Genomic DNA, 27,439 nt, shown 5'->3' on the forward strand with positions numbered 1-27,439 from the left:
ATTTACCCTGGTACACAACATAGAGAAAGAAGTCAACCCTGTTGGGATGCCTTTGCGGCTTAATCGGATGAGCATCCGACTCTTGATTTTGGCTCAGGTCACGATCTCAGGGTCATAGGATCGAGTCCCGCAGCAGGCTCCTCACTCAGTGGGGGTTCTACTTGGGATTCTCTCTCTTTCCTTTTCCTCTGCCCCACCATTTCTCTCTTTAAAATAAATAAATAAAATCTTTTTTTAAAAAAGTCAACACTATTTACTGATTAAATTTAAGCAGGGAGCTCCTGTCAGGCTGTCCCTCATCTTACCCCATGGACAGCCCAGACGTCGCTGACTTCACAAGGCTCTCCTTTAGGGCTATAGCCATTCATCCTTCCTGGGGAACCTAAGGCATGGCAGAAGTCATGGACAGAAGTCAGGCCCCAGACCTGTGTCTCACAAGTGCTCTCAGCCTTTCTCAGGAAAGCGCTGGAGACACCGGAGTGGAGTCTGCTGGGTACCCTTTCACACACGCCCCCTGGGCACGACCCCCCACCCCCACCCAGGTTCCTGTCTGTCTATTAAATCTGCATCAAAGCCTCTGCTCTCTGCAGGCTGGGCAACTGCTCTTCGTGGAATCGGTCTTTGAAGAAAGCAGCAGCTGGGAGGCTAATTCATACCTGTCAGTGAATTCCATTTAATGGGAGATTTGGTCCTAAACCTCTCAGCCCCCAAATCTCCTGGATTCTTCTCCCTGCATGCTTCCTATTCATTTATCCCCGTGACCTAAACACGCATACCCCTTCCTCCCAGGGACCCTGTCCCTTCTCTGCTTTTCTTTCCCAATGTGAATCCCCAAACAGGACTTCAAATGCAGACCATATTCTGTCTTGTTCATTGATCTGTTTCCCCGTACCTTACGCGATACCTGGGTTTAGCAAATGCCCAATACACATTCATTAAATGAATTAATGTTCACCTGTAAACACCCATCAGGGTGGGACCATCTTTCCAAAGCCTTCCGGTCATTTGCTCCCACGAAGAAGAAGGCAGAGGCCGGTGGGGGGTTGGGGGAGAACCCTCCCACTTGTACCCCAGAGGTGAGATCGTCTTCATTTTGTCCGTTGAAGACTGGTCTGTGCCTCTGGGGCTCAATAAGTGGTTATTAACTGGGAAGGTGGGGCGCCTGGGTGGCTCAGTGGGTTAAAGCCTCTGCCTTCAGCTCAGGTCATGATCTCAGGGTCCTGGGATCGAGCCCCGCATCGGGCTCTCTGCTCAGTGGGAAGCCTGCTTCCCTCTCTCTCTCTACCTGCCTCTCTGCCTGCTTGTGATCTCTCTCTCTCTGTCAAGTAGATAAATAAAAAAAAAATAAAACAACTGGGAAGCTGAAACCTCCGTGGGCCGACCTCACATGACAAACTGTGGACACGGGGCTCTCCCCATGGGCTGGGAAGACGACGGCTTCTCTGCTGGCCTGCCTCCCTTATCGCATATCAGGTGTGGAACCTCAGGCCTGTAGAGACTCCAGGCACCCCCATCCCCCTCTTCCCAGGGCGCTAAGGAGGTTTTGAGGAAGATGAGCGGTGCTCTCAAACAGCAGCCCCGGCCTCCTGACTCTGCCCATCGGCAGCTCTGCCTCAGGACCAAGCGATGGGCTCCCACAAGGGACGGTCCAGATCAGTCAGGACATAGGTGACACAGGCAGGCCTGGGACTCGGGCCACTGGGCTCACAGATATATCTTCCCACAGGGGAGGGCAATGGACCCAACAGGAGAGTTTCAGATCTTGGCCCTTTTCACCTCATTCATTCCAGAAAAACTTGAGCATCACCTGACACATGATGTCAGGCACGAGACACACGACCGGCCTCATCCCTGTCTTCCGGGCACGTATACTTAGCAGCAAGCGGGCGGTGAGTCCCAGACAGTGGGTCAGGATGAGCACTTGAGGTGCAGGGAAAGGTAGTCCCTTTCCTCAGAATTTCCGTTGATCCTCCTAAGCGGAGAGCTGGCTGCAAGACGAGGCTTGAAGGATGAGCAAGAGCCAGCCAGATGGCGAGGTGGGAGGAGGAGCTTCCCAGACAGAGACGACAGCCGGCGCAGGGCCCCAGGAGCGAGGGTGTGTGGCACATTCAGGGAACTGCGAGTCTCACAGTCTGGCTGGGGTGAGCCGTGGGTGGTGCGGACTGGGGCAGGGTAAAGCCTGGGGGGGAGTGCCTACGAGGCTGCTCTGGACTTTATCCTGAGGATCATGGGGAGCTATGGGAGCGTTGTCAGCACGAGGGAGAGAGCATCAGGCATGGTTTCAGGAGGATCTTAATGCTCAGGCAAGATAACAATCCAGCTTTGCAACTGACAGGAGAGGCATCCACCGTGTGGGTCGTTGCTGGAGGCTTCGGCCGGACGGGCAGGTGTCCTGCTTACCGCTGGGCTGTGAACAGGAGGTGTCGGGACCACAAGGAAGGGGCTGGGGAGAAGCCTCAGATGGGAATTAATTGAGCTGTTGATGCCTTTGACACTGAGTAGAGTCTGACGCTGGGGACAGAGAAGCTGGATTGCTTCATAATAACAGCACTTGCTACTCCTAATGGTGCTTGTAATACAATAGCACTTATACTGTAATAATAATAATAATACGATTTGCCATAATGTCTTTTATTCTCAGGCTCCCTATGCTTTCCAAACATTCATTAAATCCCAAACGCTCTTCTCAGCAGGGCCCAAGTTCCTCAGCGCCAGGCGTCTCTGTGATAGCTGCCGCAGTGCTGAGTGGCCTCAGTTTCCCCCCTGGACTCTGGCTCTCAGGCTTTTCTCAGGGGCTGGGGGTGCTCTCTGCCCAGAGCCAGCAGAGAGAATCTGACTGTATCAGCTCCCAGGGGACGTGCCACTTCCTGCCCCAAGACTCTCCGGTCTCTTCTTCCTGGTTCCCTGGCTAGATCTCCCCTTCTCCATCCTTTCCGCAGGTGATTGGGGGAGCGGATGGTGAAAGAAATGAATGGACTTACAAGGCTGGCATAGGTAGGCATGATGCTAAGGTGAGCTCCCAAAACCCGCCCCACCTCGAGACACACACACACACACACACACACACACACACACACAATCGCCGGGACTGGGGCTATAGCAGGTTCTACCATGACGTCCTGATTATCCAGGTGCCTCTCACCTAAGGACATGAGCTCTTTTAAAAAACACAGTTTTCTCCGGCTGGCTGCAGAAGAGGAAAATCATGGAGATTCAAAGTATGAGAAGGCCTGGTGCAGAGGGAGGTTCTCCACAGGTGAGAGGAGCTGGGGATGTCATGGAGGTGGTCCCAGGCAAGGACCAGAGAGTGGCCCTGAATGCCATGAACAGTTCCCAGCTAAAAGCCAGGAAGAAAACAGAGATTTCAGTCCTAGAACCACAAGGACGTGAATCCTGCCAACACGAAGGAGCCTAGAAGAGGCCCCTGAACTCTGGATGAGAAGACAGCCAGCTGATTTCAGCTGGAGCAGAGAGCCCAACCTTGCCATGCAGGACATCTGACTTACGGAACCGTGAGTGAATAACTGGCATTATTTTAAGTTGCTAACTCTGTGGTCACTTGCTGTACAGCAACAGAAAGTTAGTACAGCACAGAAGAAGCCATAAATATCCATTTGATAAGGACAAGGTGTGGGCTGGGAGGTCAAGGGCAAATTGTCAGCTGCACAAGTTCAGCCCATGTTGGCTGAATGACCTCAGTCAGGGCTCTCAAGCTTCTTTGGGCCTCGCTTTCCCGCTTTGCGGAACAGACTGCCTCTCCAGGAGGGATGTTTTGGGGCCTCAAGATCCTGAACGTAATAGTTTCAAATGGCGTCTGGCACATCGGTGACTGCTGCAACAATCCCAGCTGTGGAAATGGGTTGATTTTTATGCTCAGAATCTTGGACGGAGATGATGATGGATCACTGGACAGAAGGGGAGGTCAAGGACTCTTTCACTGAATTAATGAAATTTCTGAACCTTTAACAAATTCGTTAATGGAACTTGACGGCAAGGCAGGTCTTCCCTTCCTCCAGAGCTCTATCAGATGGAAGGTCTGGGCAGTCGGAGGGGGACATTTCTGTTATGTTCCCAGAGATACTGAACCAGAGTAGTCCCCAGAGTCTGGTTCTTATTTCAATTGATTTATTTCATATATGTGGTCTGGTGCACCCAGTCACCGACACACACTGGTGTGGATGAGAGACTGTGTGTGCCGTGTGAGGGTGTGTGCGTCGGGGCAGATTCAGGGAACAAGTGAGTTTCAATTTCTATTACATGGATGATACACGAATATCTCAACCTTAGTTCTGAGAGCCCCGTGGGAGCCACGTTCACGGTCACGCCGTTTGTCAAACATCAGCAAACGGGTTGTCTGATAATTGCCTCCTCCGAAGCGAAGCAGTTTTTTAAACTCCGCGAGGGTCTCCAAACCCCCTGTTGAACGCTTCTTCGGTTTCCATTGATTTTCCTGGCAGTACTCGCTCTGTTCTCATATCCCCTGCCCCGCGCGGGAAGGATTCAAGTGTACTTGGAAGCTCCTGCCTCAGCTTTGGAAACCAGAGCCCATTGCGAAGCCCAGGTGCCGGGCTCCTCCCCCCAGCCCAAGTTCTGGGATAAAGGCCTAATTGGGTCATTTCCATTTTCAACGATCCTGCCTCCCTGCCACTGGCGCCTGGTTCTTCCAGGATAACTGACAATAACGCCTCACGTCCCTACCGCTCCAGCCCCAGATCTACGGACACATCAGCCCCAGCGGAGACCAATCCTTGCTCTGGGTAAAGAGGGGGTAAGGGAACACGTGCGGAATATCTCCAAGCACATAGTTCTTGGAGAAGCCTCCAGTGGCCGCTCAGGATGATTCTTCTTTTGTCACCTGGCTTGCCAAGGAGGGGAGGGGGGTCCTTGCCCAGCATGACTTGGTGAGTAATCACACATCTGCCAGCCCAGACAGGCAGTGGCTTGATTCAAATGCCTCGTGGTCTATAGCCCTGTACTGGGTACTATCCAGAGGACGGAGAGAGAACTTCCAGAAGCTCTGCGGAAGGAACGGCCATGTGAAGCATGGCCATAACACAGGGGGACCGAGCGTGGGAAACGAGCCCCGCCAGTCCAGGGTAGCCTGGAGCTCCAGCTGAAGTTCATCTACACCACCTGGCATCTCGAGTTGGGTCTGGACCTGTGCCCACTGTCACCCACTCCCTTGACGGCCACCACAGCTGCCAGCAGCTTTCCTTCTCCACGAAGGCGTGGTTCCTTCCCTAAGGCTCGGGCTTGGGAGGCTCTGCCAGGTGGGGAGAGCAGAGAAGGGACTACTCTGCCAGGCCAGGTGGAGCCTGCTTCACCGTAAGGAATGCGGCAGACTCTGTACTGGCAGAAAAGTGTGCCCATCCGATGCTTATAGCAGCTGCTTCCTGAGGACATCAGGGCCACCCCGCTGGTAGGACTGGCCAAGTCTCCCCACTTTCCCCCAGGCAGTCCTGGCGTCGCATCTCTCTATCAGTGGCGCCATCACCTCATGGGGGGACAATTGTTGACAGCTGTCCAAGGGAGCCCAAAGTGTCTCAGGCATCTGGGCCTCATGGTGTACACCCAGGTCTACTTGGGACTTGACCTTCCCTCTTGCCCTGCCTTCCATGGATAGGAAAGTTAGCTGCCTGTGCATGTACTCATGAAGGCTCTGAAAGGTTCTCCCCACCTTGAAATAACCTTCCTCACCAACTTCACAGGTTTCCATATTGTCCACTTCCTTGGTTAAGGCCTCGGCTAAAAAGCAAATGTTGTCTAAGATACGAAATTATGCGTATCCTTCATTTAGCTTGTCCTGCCCATCCCCCATCTCCACCTGGCTAAGCCCCATAGATTCTTTAAAGCCCTTTGGGTGTATGTAGCCTTCCCCAGGAAGCTTTCTCTGAGCCTGTCCGGCTAGGCCAGGGGGCTTTTCTTTGGTGGTTCCATAATGCCCTGCGAATGCCCTCATCATCCCTTCATTCCACCTGCTGATTTGCAATAATTTACTTGGGTTTATTTCCCCCTCTAGGCTGACCTCCTGGAAGCTGGGGCTTTATGCATCGCTGCGTCTCCGACACCGTGCACACTCGGTTAGTGCCCATCCGGTGACCGTGTGGGCCTGTGGACCAGGGGGCTGCCCCGCTCCATCCCTGGCTCGCTCTGAGAGCTCAGATGAGTCATGCACCCTCCAGTCATTCTCCACAACTAGAAAACGATGAGATTGAGTTAGATCCTCTCAAGGGTCCCCCAACTCAATGCTATCATCATCCATTAACACATTGGCACAAACGGGATTTTGAGATGGGGGAGGTCCGTTATCCAGCAGGTGATGTGGGCTGGGCCAGGGAGAGAGGACGGCTCTTCCTGGGCAAGGGGAAGTGAAAGAGCCACCTGGCTCACAAGTCAGGTGTGCTGCCCCACCTCGGGGACCTGGACCGTAGGGGGCACTGGAGGACACGGAAAAGCCACGGAGAGGAAAGTCCCCTCCCCCACATGGAAACCATGCTGGCAAGACCCTGGTCCTGCCAATGCCTACTCAGAGGCTAAGAAGCCCAGCGGCTCTGCAGGGGTGATGTGACCTGCACCTTGCTTTGCTGGCTCCGGCTCCATCCCTCTCCAGCCCACCGCTCTGCTCCAGCCCAACCCACCCTGTACATCTGCCCCCCGTCCCTCCCCCATTCTCATCTCTAACCATCCTTCAATAAATGATTAAAGGAGACGATGTCTGTGAACCTTTCTCATGCTCCCACAGAGGCCCTAAATGCTCCCCTCTCTGGCCTTCCACACCTCGCATTGACAGCCAGAGCTCTCCCAGCCCCATCACGCTGCTGCTGGCTTTCCCCCAGCACACAGTAGGCACTTCATAAATCTTTGCTGCATACGTATGGTTGACTTTAGCATTTTGCGGAGGTAAGTCACTAAATCACGGCTGGCTAAGCACTTTATAATCCTATAACTTGGGCCAAGGGGCTTCCAGCAGCCAGACACAGTTTTCCCAAGTGCAAACGTAAAGAATAATTCTTTAGTCAATACTTCCTGAATCTCCTTCTAATTCTCCCTGCCATTTCTCCTTCTGAATACACCCCCTCCCTACCAATGAGCTAGCTCGGAGAACAGACCCAGGAGGGTTGGCAGCCAGAGAGCGCAAATTTGGATGGAGAGTTTGTCCTTTAGATGTTGGTGTACCCCTGTGGGGGACCCAGAGAGATCTGTTCCTACCAGACCTGCTACCTCATAGGGTTTGCATCTGGTGGGGGGAGGAGAAGGTGTTGGAGGCCCAGACGGAGCTTTCACTCACTCCATTACTCTTTTTCTCATTACACGAAAAACATATTTATTCACGAAAGTGTACGGTATTATGCAGAGTGGTTCTCCTAAAAGGCTCAATAAAGGTGAAGAATGTAAATAGACTTAATAATTTTACAATGAACCACACTTTAGAATCAATTGCTCTGGCACCAGAAAGTTGTCTGAGGATGCATTGTAGCTGTGGGCTAGCTGTGTATGTGTGTTTGTGTGTGCACACGCACGTAGCAATGTGAGTACATGTCTACGCACGTGTGTGGACATGTGTGGTGTGTGCTCTCAGAAAAGACTGCAAGTTATGGGAGGGGCCCGAGCACCATGGGAACTGTAGTTCTAACCAGGTGAGAGGCCAATTTGGAAATTTTCTGATACTAGCTTTGGAGTTTTAGAAAACTAGAGGCAGGAGGTCGGGAAACTGAGGTCTAAAGATGGAAATCCCCAACAGGGAAGTGGGCAGGCCCACTGAGGATGAGGAACTCTCCGTCACTAAATGATGTTATAGGAATTGTTACTCCCATTTCACAAAAGGAAAGACTGAGATTCCAACCGGTGAGTAACGGCGGGGCCGGGCTTCAAACTCACGTCCTCTCTGATCTGAGACCCTGGCTGCCTCCCTTAAACCATATTTCCATCCTTTCTGTCCCACCCAAGCTCATATGCCAAGCCGTGGGGACAGCAGACAGGATCAGATAATTTCATAACGACCCTGAAAACCTGAAGGAGAGGTTTGGTCCAAAGACCATTGTGTTCCAGCTCCAGGGCTCAGGTGCTGGCCTGAAGAGGCCACTTGCCCAAGGCTGGCCTGGACATGGTGAGGCCAGGACAGAAAGCAGCCCCAGGTGACACAGTGCACACAGCACAATCAGCTGGATTACCTTCATACTCTTCAGCCTCTTCCTACCTCAGTGCTCATTCTTGGTGCCCACCTTGGGGCTCAGGTCTTGATACTACCCCACTCATCAGAACTCCCTGGAATCCCGTCTCTTGGGTCCTGAACTAAAGCACCCTTGAGCATCCTGCATGCTCTTACTTTCAAGTCTGTCCAGCCCAGAATGGAGGAAGGTCATCCCACCAGACTGAGCAGTCACCCTATGGGCTATGAAAGTGTGGAGGCATCTCAGCAAAGGGGACACTGAGCCCAGCCCTCCTGGGCTGAGCTGCAAACCTCTGTGCTCATGGGCTTTGTGGGGAGGCACTGACTTCCTTCTGGATGCAAGGAGATAAGCCATCTCACCTGGCCAGCCCTCCTTGTCCAACAACACTACCCTGTTAGGAACTGCTCCCTTCATAGACTCCGTAAGTATTTATTGAGCACCTACTATGTGCCAGTAGGCACCTGGAGTTCAGGGATCAACAAGACAGACTTGGTCTCGCTTTCATGAAGTTCAAAGTCTGGCGGAGGGGTCAGATACAGAAGGAAGAATTCGCACTTGAGATGAACGCTACAGAACACAGCACACAGGGTGGTGGGACAGTATCAGAGGATCCAGCCTAGTGTGGTGTCGGAGGAGACTGCTTGAGGTAGTGACATTAAATAAGACCTGAGAGATGACTAAGTCTGGCTCACCAAAGCAAGGAGCAGAAGGGATAGATGGTGAGCATGCTCCCTTCCTCTGGTTTCTCTCCCCCCCACCCCCCGTCTGCCCCGGCTCCCCTTTCTGTAATAAATTTAGCAATTTCAATTACTTATGGCTAATCTCTCTGATAGACCTTTAGAAAAATAAACATAGGCTTGGTCTGCTTGACAATAAAATGAACTCAGAGGAGAAAAATTGGCTGTGTAGATTCATTCTGCCCAAATGAGACAGAGACGGGGCAGAGAAGGGTTACATCCTGCAGGACTCGCTGGGACCGGCTACTCTTTGGGGGTCCGAGGAGCTATCAGCTGAACAGAAACCTCCCCCATGGTCCATGCAGGCCCTCCAATTTCATGGCCGTCCCCAGCCCCCATCTCCAAGAAACATTCTCAATCCAAGGGTGCTAGGAAATGAAATGCCCCAACACGGTGTAGGATAAAACCAGTCGAGGACTGAAAAGACCCTGAGAGGTCACCTGACACAACCCATTTTACAGATGATGAAATGAAGCCCAGCAAGGGTCAACGGTTTGCCTAGACCAGTGTGACAGAGGGAAGCAGTTGGGGTCCCTGTCTGGAGCTAGAAGCCGCAGCTTCTTCACTGCCCGTCCCCTAGAAGATGAAGCCTCTGGCTGCTGTAACCCTTCCCCATGCTTTCCATCATGGCACAGCCAACACCTGGGCCCCTCTCTCTAGACTCCCCAAGGGAAAAGCTCTGCGGGGCCCGCCGCCTCTCTCCACACCCCACAAATGGCAGCTTGGCCTCTGGCACAGTGGTGGTTCCCGGAACACCAAGTCCTGGGCCCTGCCTGGGGCATGACAGTGAAGGAGGGGGCCCAGCATCCAGCTGGCTGTGCTACCGGCAACACCTGCCAGCCCAAGAGGCAAGCCTCCTGCTTCCAGGGCCCAATGACTTCCTGCCTTCCGTTGACATCTCACCACTTTTGACCCTGAGCCTTAAATCTCGATGCTTCTCCCCACCAAGGCGGTAGCTCCTGCCTTTGGCACAGGGCCCATCTGTACTCTCTGACAATAGATTAGGGTGATTTTATCTTTTCTATTAGGCAGTGATTGCAAGTCTCCCCGGGTTCATTAGTAGCTGGCTAATCCCTCCAGATTTATTAGCTCCAACTGTGTCTCCTCCCTCACACCCTCTCTTCGGATGGCGTCTCTGCTGTCTCAGAGGCCAACTGGGCTTTGCCCAAAGGCCCTTAATTCCTCGTATCCTCTATCCAAACTCCCATCAGTCTTGCAGAACAGCAGTTCCCCACCAAATCCTGAGGCCGAGTGGAGGACAGAGACTCCTTCCACACTCAGGCGCAGAACACTCTCAGAGAATCTGTAACCGTCTCGGGCCTGCCCCACCAGAGGGGCAGACCCTTCCATGTATTAGAGAGCTGATACCCTTACATCGAGGTGCTAATCAGACTTCCACAGACAGGATCAGTTGACCTCTAAACAGACTTGCCAGGGCTTAGCACGCTAATTGCTTTCCCGGCACACATGAGAGAGATGCGTGACAATGATTAATAATTTAATAACGTGGTGGTATTGCTAACTGATAACGAAGCCTATTTTCTTTTCTGCCTGGGTACACGGTAGACTGTATTTTCCAACCGCCCCCTTCCAGGGAGGGGCAGGCTTGTGGCCGAGGCCTAGACAATGGAGTCATGAGGAGAGAGAAATGCTATGTGCTGCTCCCAGGCCTGGGCCATAACATCCTCCTGGGTCTGACCCTCCATGGTTTTCTCCCATTCCTGGCCTCTAAGAGGACCTATTTATAAGCCAGAAGAAACCTAGGCCTCCGCATGACATAATGGAAGGCTGCCCACTGATCAGGAACACCTTTTTGGGACGTGAGTTGAATGAGAAATATACTTCCATTGTGTAAAGCCAAGACATTGGAGGGTTTGTCTGCTTTGGTAGTCGGCATTACCTACCAGATCCAAAGTGTTATCAATAGCTAATTTTTTAAATTTAAATTTAATTAATTTTAATTAATTAATTTTTAATTAAATTTTTATTAACATATAATATTATTATATTATTAGCCCCAGGGGTACAGATCTGTCAATCACCAGGTTTACACACTTCACAGCACTCACCATAGCACATACCTTCCCCAATGTCCATAACCCCACCACCCTCTCCCTACCCCCCTCACCCCGGCAACCCTCAGTTTGTTTGGCGAGATTAAGAGTCTCTTAATCTTTGTCTCCCTCCGGATCCCATCTTGTTTCTCAATAGCTAATTTTTGATTTGACCAAAAAGTTTTTGAAATGGATATTATTATTTCCATTTTATACATGAAGAAACCGAATCCCCCAAGAGTTTCAGGGCCACACGGCTAGGAAGCTCCTGACCCGGGGGTTTTCACCAGGTCTGACTGGGTTGTTACACGCTGGCTACTTTTTTTCATTACAAAGCTTCTGCATCAGCTTGACTCTCAACTTCAGCCATGGGGTCCTGCCTCTTTCGATTTGCAAACTCCAAACAGAAATGAGAAACACATCTGACTAAGTCACACCCATTAGGATGGCGATTATTAAAAAATAAAAACAAGCATTGGTGAGGATAGGGAGGAACCGGAACTCTCACGTGTTGCTGGTGGGAACGCAAAATGGTGCAGCCGCTCTGGAAAACAGTACAGCGGTTGCTCGAAAATTAAGCACAGAATTACCATATGATCCAGCATCTCCATTCCTAGGTATATGCCCCAAAGGACTGAAAGCAGGGACTCAAACAGGTATTTTTAGACTCACGTTCGTAGCAGGATTATCCACAATAGCCAAAAAGGTGAAGGAACCCAAGTGTCTCCTGATGAATGAATGGAAACGCATATAGTGGAATGTTACTCAGTCTTAAAAAGGAAGGAAATGCTGACACACAAATGAACCTTGAAGACTTTATGCCAGGTGAAATAAGCCATACACAAAAGGACAAATTTTGCGTATCTCCGCTGAGAGGTACTCAGAATAGGCACATTGATAGCGACAGATGATGGCCAGCCGTCGGGAAGAAGGGATGGGGAGTTGCTGCTTAACGCTGTGACGTTTTAGCTCAGGAAACTGAAAAGAGTTCTGGAAACGGGTGGTAGTAACGGCTGCGGAACTTATTACTTATTATGACTAACTGGTATGCTTAAAAATGGTTAAAATGAAAAAAAATGGTTAAAATGGACAGTTTTACATTATGTAAATTTTACCACATTAAAAAAAAGAATTTAGTTCTGCTGCATGTTATCACATGGATGAACCTGGAAAACAGGACGCGAAGTGAAATAAGCCAGATACAAAAGGACAAATATCGTCTGACTCCACTTCTATGAAATACCGAAGGCGAGGCAAATGTGTAGAGACAGAAACCCGATAGAAGGTTACCAGGGGCCAGGAGGAGGGGGATGGGAAGTTACTGCTCCGTGGATGTCGGGTTTCTGTTTGGGGTGATGAAAAAGTTACAGAAATAGGGATGCTGGTCAGAGAACCCTGTGAATGCACTTATAAATAGTTAAATTGGCAAATCGAATGTTACATATGCTTCACCCCACTAAGAACTTTCGGAAGATGAAGAAAGAAAGAAATCTGGATAAAGGCAGGAAACAGTTCTCAGATTGCTCATGCATCTGTGTCTTTGGTGACTCTCAAGCTTCATTTTCTTGGTTGCCTTGCTTTGCTCCTTGTTTGGGCCTGGACTCTTGACCCTCACCTTGGTGCACCTGCCATGACTTGCTTCCCCTCTGGGTTCCTGTCCGGATCGCTGACCAAATGCACATCGTGGCTCTTAGTTTACCATTAAAGTTGTCCGTAAGGTCACTAATCCCCTGCCCTGGGCTCCCGCCTTAGCTGGGTGCCTTCAGAGGCCCCTTCCCACCTGTTGATCAGAGACTCACTCTGCTGGGGCTGAGTCCTGACACAGCAAAACCAGAAGCAGGGCAAGAAGCTGTTTTGCCCACTGAACCTCTGAAACCAGTACAAACCACCCCAAATCCCATTTCAAATTAGGTGTATAGGGTGCCTGGGTGGCTCATTGGGTTGAGCCTCTGCCTTCAGCTCTGGTCGTGATCCCAGGGTCCTGGGATCAGGACTCGCACTGGGCTCTCTGCTCAGGGGGGAGCCTGCTTTCCCCTCTCTCTCTGCCTGCCTCTCTGCCTACTTGTGATCTCTCTCTGTGTGTCAAGTGAATAAATAAAATCTAAAAAAAAATGTATAAAACAATGCTAAACATCTGTTCACTCAGCTAACTTTGGCTCCCTTCTTCTTCCTTGTCAGTTACCCCTGACCCCCAAAGCTCAGGGTGGGCATCCTCACTCTCCTGCTGGCCACACTCTGACAGAGAGAAAAACGGCTTGTCTAGAGGGTCAACTGAATTGAAGGTTTAGAAGTTTGACTCATGATGGAGATTTTTCTCCCAACTCTTATAATGGGTAATTAACTGATTAAACTTCAGAGAAATCAACTGGATTTATTTATTACAGATGCCCTAAATCAACTGGCCTTCTTTTTCAAATGAAAACAATTTTTTAAAAATTTTCATGGCAATGTAATTGACATATAAAATTATATTAGTTCAGATGTATGGCATAGTGATTTGACAATAACATATATTATGAAATGCTCAGCACGGCAAGTGTAGTCACCATCTGTCACCATACAAAGTTATTATACTATTATTGACTACATTCCCTATGCTGTACTTTTTATCCCTGTAACATATTTTTTTCATAACTGAAAGTTTGTAACATCTTAATCCCCTTCATACATTTCATCCATCCCCCAGTCACCCCCTCTCTGGCACCCATTGGTTCCTTCTCTATGTTTGAGTCTCTTTTTTTTGTCACTATTATTGTTCATTTGTTTTGTTTTTCAGGCTCCACATGCAAATAGAATCATATAGTATTTGTCTCTGACTTATTTCACTCAGTATAATACCATCTAGGTCCATCCATGACCCATGTTGTCGCAAATGGTAAGATCTCATTCTTTTTTTTTTTTTTTTAAAGATTTTATTTTATTTATTTGACAGATAGAGATCACAAGTAGGGAGAGAGGCAGGCAGAGAGAGAGAGAGAGGAGGAAGCAGGCTCCCTGCCAAGCAGAGACCCCGATGCGGGGCTAGATCCCAGGACCCTGGGATCATGACCTGAGCGAAAGGCAGAGGCTTTAACCCACTGAGCCACCCAGGCGCCCCGATCTCATTCTTTTTTATGCCAAATAATATGCCATTATACACGTTCATATACACACACCACGTCTTCTTTATCCACTCAACTATCGATGGACACTTGGGCTGCTTCCATATCTTGGCTAGTGTACGTAATGCTGCTTAAACATAGAGCGTGCATATATCTTTTTGAATTAGCGTTTTTGTTTTCTCTGGGTAAATATACCCAGAAATGGAATTGAACCGAATGGTACTTAGGTAGTCTGCAGTCACGTGGTAAGGTGCTCAGCATCACTCACCGTCAAGGCAATGCAAATCAAAACCACAATGAGATACCACTTCACGCCTGTCAGAATGGCTAAAATCAAAAAGACAAGAAATCACAAGTGTCGGGGAGGACGTGGAGAAATTTGAACCCTCGTGCACTGCTGGTGGGAACGTAATGGGTGCAGCCCCTCTGGAAAACAGTACGGCGGTTCCTCAAAAAACTAAAAACAGAGGTATCAATCAGCCTTCTTAATGCCTGGGTGGGAATGAAGAATGAGAACGGACACACAGGAACCCTACTCTGGTCAGTTCAGTCATGCATAACACCTAAACTACTAAGTTTGAGTCATTGTTGGCAAATCAGTTGGATGGCATTGTGAGAGTCACTTTTACAGGCCATTAGAGGCTGCACGGAAAAATTAGTACCTCTTGTTCTTTTTAGCACATGGGAAGCATGAATAGGACTTCATAAATAATATCTCGTTACTACACTTGTATTTTGTACCCAGGTGCTGTATGGATAGCATCTCTTGAGGCATGTGTTAATAGTGTCCACTTACAGACGAGGTCTCTGAGGTTCAGAAAGGTTAAGTTATTCGCACAGGATCACACAGCCGGTAGCTAGTCAACGCAGAGTCCTGAATCACGTCTACCAAATACAAAGGCCCATGCCTTTCCAGCTCATGGGTAAGCTTTCAAAAAGCTAATCTAAGCACCCGCTGCATCACCGTGGCAGAAATCAGAGAGCTGGGCTGTGATGGCTATCCGTGAGGAATTCAAAGAAATAAAGAAATATTAACGTCTGGGCAGCATCTGTATGTGGTGGTAGGTGGGGCAGGAATGGGAGAAGCATGGAGGGTAACTCACTCCCTCCGTGCAAGGCTCCCTCTCTGTTCCCAGACTCCAAGGGCAAGTGGGAAGGAAGAATGGACTTAAAAAGCAGTTTCTTTCCTCTTAATAGGGGCCTGTCCTTTCCAGAAAGTCAAAGCACTAACAAGAGGCTTCCAGAAAATCCTCCCACTGACTGATTTTTGCAGTGGCCCTGCTTCTACTTTCCTGAGTGTTACTCAACCATCAGCATTCATACAGTGACTGTTTTGACTTCTCCTCGCAAACTTACAAACTGTGTGAGTCCTAGTAATTCTAGGTTCAAAGAACTCTCTGACTGAGGCATGTTCCCAGAGCTCAGCTTGTTCATTTCCATGCCCCCAGAAAAGGAGAAAGCTCTTTGAAACCCGAACGTATCACTGTGTTATTAAAAAAAAAAAAAAAAAAGTCTTAGAAACCCATAGTACTTTTCAATTTATGATGTGTTTTGACCTATCCTTACAACAACCTTGTAGGATGATAGTATCCAAATACTACAGTAGGATAGTAGGATGATAGTTTTCCAAATGAGAAAATGGGCTCAGAGAGTCAGTGAGACTCCCCCAAAGCCACACAGCGTATAAGGCAGAATGGGGCGTTGACCTGGGTCTCTTGACTTCATAAGCCTGTGCTTTTTCCCACTAGATAAATCATCACACGCGTTATTATCAGTCCTGAGAAGAGATGGGGGGGGGTGCTTTCTTCAAAATCTCCAAGCCAAGCATCTCCAGCTTATTCTAGGAACTGTCCTGGAAGTTCACATTCCATGCCTCTCTGCGTATCAGCTTTGTGCTCTGCTGATGGGGCTGCCTAACATGTGCGGCGCCCCTGGCCTGCCTCTCCCCTCTCCTCCTCTAGGCATCCCGTGGGGGCCCCCCAGATGGAGCCAGATTGTACTTGAATCTCCTTTTCCTCCCCCTGCCCCCAGACATCTCCTTACTTTAAGCAAATGCTCAGGAGGTGCGTGCTGGAGGTGCTCTGGGACTCCTCTAATCCTTTTCTCCCCTTTTACATGTTAATGCTCTGACTTACAGAGGCAGCAGCTCAGGATAGAAAAATAAATAAATAAATAAGCAAACAAAGAAATTCCTTCTGTTTTCCATTTCGCGGGGTAGTGGCAGGGAGGGGGCGGGAGGGAGACTTCTGTGGGGCTGCTTGGGTTCTATTTTGGGATCTGGGTGCTGCTTACACAGGTGTGCTCCCTTGGAAAACATTCCCAGGGCTGCGCACAGATGATCTGTGTGGACTTCTATATGTACGCTAGAATTCAAGTGAAAATTCCAGCAACGGAGCAGATGGATTTGTGGCAGTGGTGGCCTTGAGAAGGAGGGAATGCTGAATGGCTCTCTGGCAAGCCTGTTGTGGGGGCCATGAGGGAACAGAAGGCTGGATGAGGACAAAGCAGAAACCTGCAACCTTCCCCCACCCCCACTCCTGGGTGGGACAAAAGTGACATTCTTTAGGAACCTCCCAAATATCCTAATGTTAATACCTTGTTAAGGGGGCACCTGGGTGGCTCAGTGGGTTAAAGCCTCTGCCTTCAGCTCAGGTCGTGATCCTGGGGTCCTGGGATCGAGCCCCTCATCCCGGGCTCTCTGCTCCGCAGGGAGCCTGCTTCTTCCTCTCTCTCTCTCTGCCTGCCTCTTGACCTACTTGTGATCTTGGTCAAATAAATAAATTAAATCTTTAAAAAAAAAAACAAAAACCTTGCTAAGAAGGGGGAAAGGACCTTGACAATGGCAAGGCCTCTTGTATCTGGTATCCCCCAGGTCTTCTTTAGCATATGAAAGTTGTAGTGAAACCTCCCTTTTTCCTTACCTCCCCCAACACCATCATAGGTAACCTGCCACTCCTCACAACCCCTGGGCAGCAGCTCTTTCTGCCCACAGGTCCTGTCCCCCTGCTTTAATGAACCACCATTTTGCACCAAAGATGTCTCAAGAATTCTTTCTTGGTCGTCAGCTCCAGATCCCACTCCCATGAACCTCGTTTATATTCTAAGGATTCATCGGGGGGAATCCATACAGCAGAAAAGAAGCTACACTCCATTCCTCTAAGATGTCTCCACTCAGAGCAGAGGCCTCGGCATTCTTCAGGGTGAGCGATTCCACAGCAACCCCAGAAAAGGGCCGTTCGTGGTGCCTGGGTGGCTCAGTGGGTTAAAGCCTCTGCCTTCCGCTCAGGTCATGATCTCAGGGTCCTGGGATAGAGCCCTGCATCGGGTTCTCTGCTCAGCAGGGAGCCTGCTCCCCCCCCCACCCCCCCACCCCCGCCTGCCTCTCTGCCTACTTGTGATCTCTGTCAAATAAATAAATAAAATCTTTAAAAAAAAAAAAAGAAAGAAAGAAAGCGCTGTTCATAAAAACCTACAGTTGGAAATGAACAAGGATCACAGGGTCCTAGCCCATCTCTTTGGACAGGACCCTCCTTGCCTCTCCTCGCCCGGGCAGGCCATTTCAGGAGACCTGATCCCTCCATCCAGGGAGGGACACTGCACCATCTCCTTGGTCGCCCTATCAAACAGGTTGACCGAGAAAGTCGTAATTTCTCGGGAACATTTCTCATTCTAAGATTTAAGAGTCAAATCTGTAGAGGTTGTATTCTGCTTCCTAAATTAGCGAGGATCTTAAAACTAATGTACGTCTGCCTTAAGTCCTCTACAGAGGTAACTTGCAAGGGTGGGGTGTAAACAGAAAAGTGAATGGTCATTAATTGGCATAGGCCCATCCCTGGAGTGGTCGTTACGTCCGAAATGACTCCCTGTTTCTTGGACAGGCCATGTCCTTTCAAACCACCAAGTATGTGGATATGCTGTTACTTAACCCAGAATGCTCTTCCTTTCTTTACCTAGGGAAAAACCCTCCCCTCTCCCCCCAGTGAGGGCATAACCTAAAGGCCCCTTCTTTGGTGAAGCCTTTCTGACTGCTCCAGGATCTAGAACATTCTGTACACACATCTAGTAGAATTTGCCACTTTGCACTACAACAAGTATTCTGAATTTTTCTAAGGCAGGTTTTGTTTCTTATTCCCATTTTAATCCCTAATGCCTGGTCCCATCCCTGTTAGGTAAGAGGTACTCAGAAGCATGTCAGCATGGAAGGGCCGCTGCCTTAAGTGATGTTGACATGTCATGCATTTATAAAATAAACCCTTCTCCACAGGATTGTTTCTAACAGCCAAACACAGGAAACAACCAAAATGTCTCTTCAAAGATGGATGGTTAAGCAAACCGTGGTCCACCTACGCCAAGAAATAATGTCTCAGCCACCAAAAGGAACAAACTGCTGACCCAGGCAACAACTCGGGTGGCCTCAAGGGCGTTACACCGCGCGACAAAGGTCAGATACTGCACGCTTCCATTTATATAACATTCTCGAAAGGGCAAAAGTGTCAAAATGGAGAATGGATGAGTGGTGGATAAGGGTTCGGGATGGTGGTGGGGGAGGGCCACGGGTGAGACCATAAAATGGTGGCATAAGGGAGATCTCTGTGGTGACTAGATGGTGTTGTCCTGGTTCCAACGGGATTGACACACATCTGCATGGGATGGACAGACCTGGTGCTTTGATATTCTGGTTTTGATACCGTATGACCATTACGTAAGATGTAACTACTGCAGGAAATGTGGCTGAAGGCACCTGGTACCACTCTCTACTATCTCTGCAACTCCTGTGAATCTACAATCATTTCAAGTAAAAAGCCGTACATTTTTTTTTTTAAACCATTCCCCAAGGTTCCCTCTATTCTCTGAGTGTGTATCCTTCACAACGACCATGCCCATTTCTTAGTATGTTACAGCTTCAAAATGCCTCCATGGAGATTAACTAAGCCATTTCGGGGCGCCTGGGTGGCTCAGTGGGTTAAGCCTCTGCCTTCGGCTCGGGTCATGATCCCAGGGTCCTGGGTTCGAGCCCCGCATCGGGCTCTCTGCTCAGCGGGGAGCCTGCTTCCTCCTCTCTCTCTGCCTGCCTCTCTGCCTAGTTGTGATTTCTCTCTGTCAAATAAATAAAATATTAAAAAAAAAAAAAAACTAAGCCATTTCAAAATGACAGCTACTCTACGACATCTGTGCTCTTACCCCAATCAGTGCTAGGTGGCGGCGGCATTTGGATGGAGGCATCAGATTCCCCAAATTCCCGTCCTCCCAAGGCCAAGAGTTGTTCGGATGGGAAGCCCAGGCGCTCCTGGACTGCCATGTTTCTAGAAAGTCCTGCCTCTCTGGTTGACTTCTGCTCCTCTGCTTTGATTCCCTCCATGTCCCAAGCTTCATTCCATCATACCCCACTGATCCTAGTTATTGATACTCTACGGCAAGGAGGCGAGCTGTGAAAATGTCTTACCAGATTAGTGAAGATGTATGTGTAATAGGCCGACACCATCCCTAGTTCAGCTGCCTGCAAAGGGAAGAGAGAGAGATTAGACAGAAAACAAAAACTCACCGGGAGTGAGTGAGTAGTGAGGGTTCCAAGTGTCCGCCATTTGTCTGACCCACTACCCTTTGGTTCTTAAGCTGCCCTTGACTTTGGGAGGATGAAGAACAGAAACACTGGCCTCTAGAGTCAGGTGTCTCCACCACCACCCCCGCAGTGACACTCCTAGAAGCTGATATTCTCATACCCAACACACTCCCATGGATACAACCAGATATTATGGAAACCAAAATGACTTCCAGGGAAATGAAGCAAATAATAAAACAGACAAAAATAATTATCCGCCAAACTATTAGCAGTAACAGTGGCTACCATGTACCCACTGTTTAGCATGGGCCAGGCGCTAGAGAGCAGCTCACTTGGGCCAAGTGGATGAGGTAGGCCTATCACTCCTCCTCCACCTCCCATCTGACCGCGGAAGAATCTCGAAACACGGAAGGCTTTGTAACTTGCAAAGATCACATGTCTCCTAAGTGGGGAAAGATGAAATTAGAGCCAGGCAGCCTAATTTCAGTCCTTTTAACCTAACTATCCTCTCCCTGGAGGACCGCGGTGTTGATGGAAGTCCCGACAGCTCTGTTAGGGGCTGAGGCAGAGACAGGAGAGTCTGCGGGTTACAGGCGATTCCCAAATTAATTCAACCCTTGTCAAAGGCAAGCGAGCAAGACTCATCAGAGTCTTTGAATCTGCAGTAATGTAGGAAACAAGCGAATCATTTGCAAACTTTGGTCCTTTATTAGTAGTAAGGAACAAGCTGCCGGTGACATGGCTCACCCTTGATCACAGCACACCCGCGTGTCATTGTGCCACAGCTGGGAGGCCGCGACATCAGAACAGCCTCCCTTTGGTCTGATCTTTGCAGCCATCACAGACACCCCTCACCAACCTCCCCAGTCAGCGTGCCCGACTTTGAGCGTGACAAGTGCTATAGACACCGGCAAGTAGATCAGGTAAATAATGAGCCCAGGTCTCCCCGGGACCCTCATGCCTTCTGACAGGAAGGTTTTCATCATGGATGCTGCAGCCCCAGGGCCACTGGGAAACCACTTTTGTCCTACCTGCTGAGGTGCATGAGGGGAAAACAAGGCCAGGGATGATTACATTTTCCTCTTACAAAGTGTTTACCTCCCAAGGAGCTCCGGTAACTTTGTGAGCATTCTCACAGGAACCCTCACAAGTTCCCTGAAAGGCAGTCTGGGTCCTTCTATTGCCATCATTCTGACAGAAACTGAGGTACAGTAGGGCTCTAGGCCTGGGGCAAGAGGATGCGAGGGTCACAGGGGGCTCGAGGCCTCCCTTCTTCCTCCAAGCAAAACTGCGTTTCCTCTTCCACTTCCAAGAGGCTGGTACGGCCTGCTGCCCAGCCCCTCCCATCCCCTCCCACTCGACACTGTCCACAGAAAAGTGCCAGTGCCTGTCAGCACTGCCTAGACAGGTGGGATCCCCGGTTAACCTGGCGACAGGGAGGGGCTGGGCATGGGGAGGGCAGGGGGCACCGTCAGATGGTTAGAACCCATTTGCGAAATCTGCTGCCCAAAGATAAAAGACAAGAGATCCTTGGTTTTTAAGACCTGAATTCTGGGTAAACACGCAGTTTGTTGACGGAACAGCTGCTCAATAAAGTAGGGGATTATTCTGCAAATCCTTCTGAAATCAAGAGACAGCAGAGCGCTGCCAAGCTCTGGGGCCAGGCTCACATCGGCGCGGTGGTTCTCCCGGAAGCTCCGTGTGCTCTCTGCTCACACAGCTTCCCACACTGAGTCCAGCCTCCCTGGGGCTCCCCCAAGGCTGTGCTGTTAACCCAGCAAGGATGAGCCTGTGGCCCGAGTCCAGGGCCTGATGTGGCACCTGCGTGCTGGGGGCACCAGGAAGTCAGATGGGAACAAAGGGAGCCGGCTTCCAAAGTCTCGCGGGTCAGCGATGGACTTGGTGCCAAGGTCAGCGATGGATTTGGTGCCAAGGTCACAAAGGCCAAGGCCAATAGGTGGTCTCAGCAAAGTCTGCTACTGTCCACCCAGCAGAAACAACTGCTAATAATTATCATAACAGGGGGGATTTTCTTCAAAAACTCAGCCATTAAAAACCAAAAAAAGTATTGTTAATGAAAATACCCAGTATTGGCAAGGGTACCATAAGACACCTATATGCTGCTGGTGGGAGAATAAATTGTTATGGCCTTTTGAAAAGGCAATCTGGCAAATCATATCAAAATCCTTAAAAGCATGCCTCTCTTTAACTGAGTAATTTCACTTCTGGAAATTTATGCTACAAAAATATTCATGAATGTGCATAAAGATTTATGTATGAAGATGTGCATCCTGTATTGTTTATTATAGCGAAAGATCGAAAACAACCTGTATCTCCAACAATAAAGGGATGGTTAAATAAATCACGGCATATCCGTATGATAAGAAATGATGTTGCCATGAAAGTATTTGTAGACAAACATGTAATGCCATAAGCAAAATGCAGGGCATATAATGAAGTGGGGGGAAAGCAGGTAACAGGAGAGTATTGCAGGGTGATAATAACTTTGAAAAGAAACTAACGTGTCTATAAAGGCAGAAAGAAGAGACATCAAAATTTCACAGTGGCTGTCTCTGGGTGATGGAGTGTCTTTCTTTTCCACGTGTACCTGTAAGATCCTAGCCTAGCTTATCCCAGAGTAGAGGCTTATCAGAAAGAAAGGAAAAGCTGTAACAATTCTTACGTTCTTCTATGTACTTTTCTGTGCTTTCCAAAATTTCAACAGTAGACGTATTATTTTTTCAAAAAGAGCCCAATCACATAAGCTGGGAGTCATGAACTATTCCTGAGGTTGACATTATTATTATAAGGGCTGTCCTCAAAGTGCTTCCACGTGGGGGGGGCTCAGGAAGGCTCTGGCTCCTACAGGGGGAACCGTGCATTCTGTCTGGCCTCTGCAAGGGGCACTGGGCGGGGGAGCGAGGGGGGGAGACAATTATCTCCCTCTCTGTTCCTCATCATCCCCGGGGGGTTGACCTCTTTGTGGCCCTGAAACTTAGAGGATCTCTTCCACTCTTGATGACTTCATCCATCATAGGCCCAGACACAAGACGAGAGAAAAAGAGAAAATTTCCATTTGAGTGTGTGTGTTGAGTTGCATACATGCACCCAGACAGACGTGGGTTTGGAGCTGCGGAGAATTACTATAGCAACGGGCTAAAGGGACAGCCCTCAGCACTCAGAGAACTCATTCAAATCTCTTATTAACTCCGAGACAAAAACTAGCTGGTGGGGGGGGGAGGTGGTGTGGAGAGGAGAGGGGGGACGGGGAGGAAGAGACAATCATCCGAGTGTCTGCCGGGCTCCCCACAGCTTGGCAGAGGTTAAGGAGAAGCCTTGCTCTCCCAGTGGAAGATGGCAGGTTGCGTTTAAATGTGCAATTAGGACGGCATTAGAAGAAGCCAGTGTGCCTGGAGGGGCTGGGAGAGCTACGGCGCAGCCTGCAAGCAGGGTCCCTCTATCTGGAATCACAGGCCGAGCCCAGCCACCAGGCCAGGAGCCCGTGCCTGAGGACTCCGAGGCTGCCCAACTGGTCCCTCGCTGTTTCTCCAACACGGACCCCTCCTACTCCCTGCCCCGCCACCCCTGACTTTCTGACCTGGGGCCTGCCGCCCTGCCCCTGTATTTGCGGTAGACGAAGCTGGTGACCGGCTCTCAGAGACAGCAGGTATGCGCCCAGCTCTGCTCTTCGCCATTCATCGCCCAGAGTCCCAGTCTCTTCCCCTGTCCAGGGAAGACGAGGTACGAGCCCTACTTAGGCACTGAGAGGATTAGGCTGGGAAGCCCCACGGCAGCGCTTAGGAAACCAGTACTCCGTGCAGGGAGGACCTAGAGGGCTGATGCGCGGCTATACACGCTGACGGGACTGCCCTGGCTGTCCACACCTGGAAATACCTCTATACTCCTCGGCACAGAGCCCCAAGTCCCCCAAGTGCCGTGGCCCCTCTTGAGACCCCACAGACCTCGGTAGGGAGGGTTCTGCCTGGGGGCTGTCCGGCTGCACCGGGAGGTAATGATTCTGCAACATCAGCCCCATCTTGCCTTTCCTTTTGGGTGACACCTGAGGCAAGGAGGGAGCAGTGTGCCAGCTCGGGGGGGGAGGGGGCCAGGGGAGGGCCAAGGAGGCTCCGCGCGCACCGCGCCTGCCGGGGCCAGGCTCCCACCTTCAGGAGGATGGTGTGGGACATGGAGGCGTTGGCGTGGATGATGATGGTGGCGGTCTTGTCATCCCGGATCTCCTTGAGGAGCGGGGTGGGGTCCCGGGTATCATCCAGCATCCGCACGGAGAGGGTGTCCTTGGAGATAAGGAATTGCCGGAGCAGCTTCTCCAGGTTTAAAAGGCCTGGAGGGGAGAGAGGATGAAGGCGCTGAGGGTCCCCAGTGCTTCCCTGGGAGACACGAGGGCACAGGCAGGACGAGCAGGGTCGTCCTGGGCTGGAGGCTGGGCCGTGGGTCTGGCTCCCACTGCTGGTGCGAAGCAGCAGCCCCTTTTCCTGAGCAAGCTTCTAGACCTCTGTGGGCTTCTGTATTCCCAGCTTCAGTCCAAAGAATGTTCCTAAGCCCCCGTGGCCTCCCTCAGCTCTATCGGGATGTTCTTTTAGATTTTTTTTTTTTTTAATTTATTTGTCAGAGAGAGAGACAGCGAGCACAGGCAGACAGAGTGGCAGGCAGAGGCAGAGGGAGAAGCAGGCTCCCTGCCGAGCAAGGAGCCCGATGTGGGACTCGATCCCAGGACGCTGGGATCATGACCTGAGCCGAAGGCAGCGGCTTAACCAACTGAGCCACCCAGGCGTCCCTATCGGGATGTTCTTTTAAACAGAGGTCCCTTGACTGGGATGAGAGGACTCCCAATCCTCCCCCCAGCACTGCCTGGCAACCGAGACCTGGGTTCAGAGACCAGGAGGCCTGGTTTTTCCCCCTAACTTGGCTGCTCACACACCAAATGACCTTCTCACATGGCCACGGCTCTTGGCCTCAGTTTCCTCATCTGAGAAGCGAGAATAAGCCGCCAGCTCCCATGATGTTGCTGAGGATGAAATGAAGTCATCTGTGAATTGCTTAAGCCAGGGCCTCGCCCGTCGCAAAGGCCCACAAAGGTCACATCTAGCTCTAGGAAAGCGGGGCCTTTGTTTTCCTCAGGGATGTGGGGGAGCAGTTTGCTCAAGATCACAAGGCCCAGGAAACAGGTCTCACAAAAACCCTTTGAACTCCTCAGAGCATAGTGGTTGCATTAAGACAAGGTATTATTAAGATTATAAGAGCACAGGCTTTGAACTGTGCTCCAACGGGCAAGAACGCAGGCTGGGAACAAAACGAAAATATGGGGTCCCCCCCACCCCCCGCCAGCTAACTGCGGTCTAGGAGCAGGGGTGGGAGGAGGGTTTCCAGAATGGTGTCACTGAGACACAAGGGTCTTAATTCAGCTTTGCCTCTGAAAAGGCAGGACAGGAAGGGGGGGGGGGAAGGGCGGGGGTAGGGAGGGGGTGGGGAGGGTCTCTTGGGAAGACGTGGTCTCAACTCCAGTGGAGAGAAAAGTACAGGCATTTGCTCCCAAAAGCAACGACAAGAGTAGGGTTTATTGATTCTTTTCGGTGTTCCAGATAATGAGCTAAACATTCCACATGGCGCGTCCTCAAGTCCTCACAACAATCCTACAACGCATTTTAATCCCACACAGGGGAACATGAGGTTCGAGATGAGTAGCTCTGCACCCTGGATGGCAAGGGAAGGGTTGGCTTTCTAACCCAAGGCCCCCGCGCTCCCGTTCCTGCCCCAGCTACAGCATGGTCATTGTGGGGACGTCTTCCAAATGACCCCAGACTCCGCCCTGCACAGGTTCCTCACCCTTCTGACCCTTGAGTGATGTGGGAAACAAAGGCAGAAGAGAAATTATTAAATTTCCTTACTTCCTAGAGCCCATGGACAAGTCCTTGAAACAGGCAGAGTGACATTCCTCTAGGGACACAACTGTCTCTCGATGTTGACAATTTGCTGAGGGAAAAGGGCAATCCCAGCCCGACTCTCTCTTCCCAACTTCCAGGAGCCTGTAAGTCTACTTCAACATACAAAAATTCCTTTAGAAGTTTCCTTTACTTCTAAACCCCCAAGATACATGTTGGCAATCACCCCCCAAGCATATGGCCCACTGATCTACATCCGAAGGGTCTCATGACTAAGGTTTTATTAGATGGTAATAACCGACCTTTTCCCAACCATAGCTAGCCCCCTCAAGGTCCTGGAAACTTGGCTCCCAAATTCCTTAGAGACTTACGCTCTATCCCTAACCTCCTCCCAACTTGAAAATATATAATGGTCCATTCCTCATGACCCCAGAGGAGACTTTTTCTGCCCACAGGTCCTGTCCCCGTGCTTTAATAAAACTAGCTTTTTGCACCAAAGACTCTCAAGAATTCTTTCTTGGCTGTTGGCTTTGAACCCTAATATCTTTCCTACATCATTGAGGAGGAAAAGGTGAGAGAGAGGCCTCTGGAGGGCATCGCAGCTGCCTCCCTTGATCTGTAGAGATGCTAAGATGTGCCTCGTCACACAGGAATACAGCTGGGACTAGGGTTCCTACTTTCTCATCTCTGGCCTTCCTATGTGGCCAGAGGCCTCCCAGGACACAAGCAGCAGGGGCCACAGGCACAGAACCTAGGAGCGGCCTGGGGGTATGCATCTCTGGACATGGGGAGGAAAACCCACAGTGGATGTGTTTTCTAACAAGGACAAGGTAGCAGGGTGGAGACCAGGGGCCTGGCAGGATAAAGACAGGAGCTCTGGGAAGGTGGTGCCAACCCCCATCCTCCAGTCCTGTGTCCCACCAAGGTGGTCCCAGGAGCTGGCGGCTGCAGCCCAGAGGGGAAAACCCTGGGAGGGACTGTCATTCAAGAGGCATCAGCCGTTAGCCTCTCCCTTCCTTCCCCCACAGGGCGTCAAAGGAGACTTTTAATTTGTCCCACTCTCTGTGGCCCCTGCAGGCCCTCACCCTGCCGGCACTTCCTGCCAACTAATCTGCAGAAGATGTGGATTCAAGCTCAGAGTCAGCCCTCCCCAGCTGTGTGATCTTGAGAAGTCATATAACCTGTTGGAGGCTCCATTGTTCATCTGTAAAATGGGTGTAACTCAAGATGTGGGAGTATGTTGGGAACTGGAACTGTGGTTTCAGCCTTCCTTCTCCTGTATTTTACTCATTGCCACAATAGCCCGCAGAACAAAAAGGGACCACAGTGCAAATCTGTTCAACTGACACTGTGCATGCCCTAAGGGCCAGGCCCTGGGCCCCCAAGACATCAGCAGAGAAGGGTGGGTCAGATACAGACTCTGCCTCTGGGAGATTAGAGGGCAGGGACTTGCAAGTAAGTCCACCACAAAGCTCAAGTCAAACCCATATTTTGTTTGATACCCTAAATCACTCAGTTTTCCATGGGGACTGCCTTGTTTAGGTCTATATGCAAAATGGAGAGAATATTCATGTCTTCCTCAGAGGCGATGTGACGTGAAAAGCAAAATCCGACTTGCACAAAGGTCAGAGCACCGGGCCCCAAAGACACCGTGAGAAGGTCAGGGGAGGACATAGGAGCCAGTGTTCCTGGACAGCTGGCTGTCTCTTTGGCTCAAGGAAAGATCTGCCTGGTGTGCTAGGGAGGAGGGAGCATTGCAGCTGGAGGGGCAAGGCGAGGGAGGCCGAGAGGTGGCCTGAGACATAGCAAGGAGACTCGCTAGAGCCTGGCTGGGAAAGAGGCCAAATCCCCTGGGATCCTTCAAAGGGGCAGTGAAGTCCAGTGGGACAAGACAGGGAAGCTTGGGGGATGGCAGG

General features: G+C 50.4%; 1 protein-coding gene across 1 annotated transcript in view; it reads right to left on the bottom strand.

The window, feature by feature from the left end:
- Positions 1-27,439, bottom strand: part of GRIK4 (glutamate ionotropic receptor kainate type subunit 4) — a 417,952-nt gene that overhangs the window by 124,346 nt on the left and 266,167 nt on the right. The window contains exons 7-8 of the mRNA XM_046017419.1: positions 23,787-23,965; positions 19,507-19,560 (exon numbers count right to left, since the gene is read on the bottom strand). Of these exons, the coding sequence (XP_045873375.1) occupies positions 19,507-19,560; positions 23,787-23,965 (233 nt within the window). The remainder of the gene's footprint in view (positions 1-19,506; positions 19,561-23,786; positions 23,966-27,439) is intronic.

This window comes from Meles meles, chromosome 8, assembly GCF_922984935.1.
Source record: "Meles meles chromosome 8, mMelMel3.1 paternal haplotype, whole genome shotgun sequence".
Lineage (NCBI taxonomy): Eukaryota > Metazoa > Chordata > Mammalia > Carnivora > Mustelidae > Meles > Meles meles.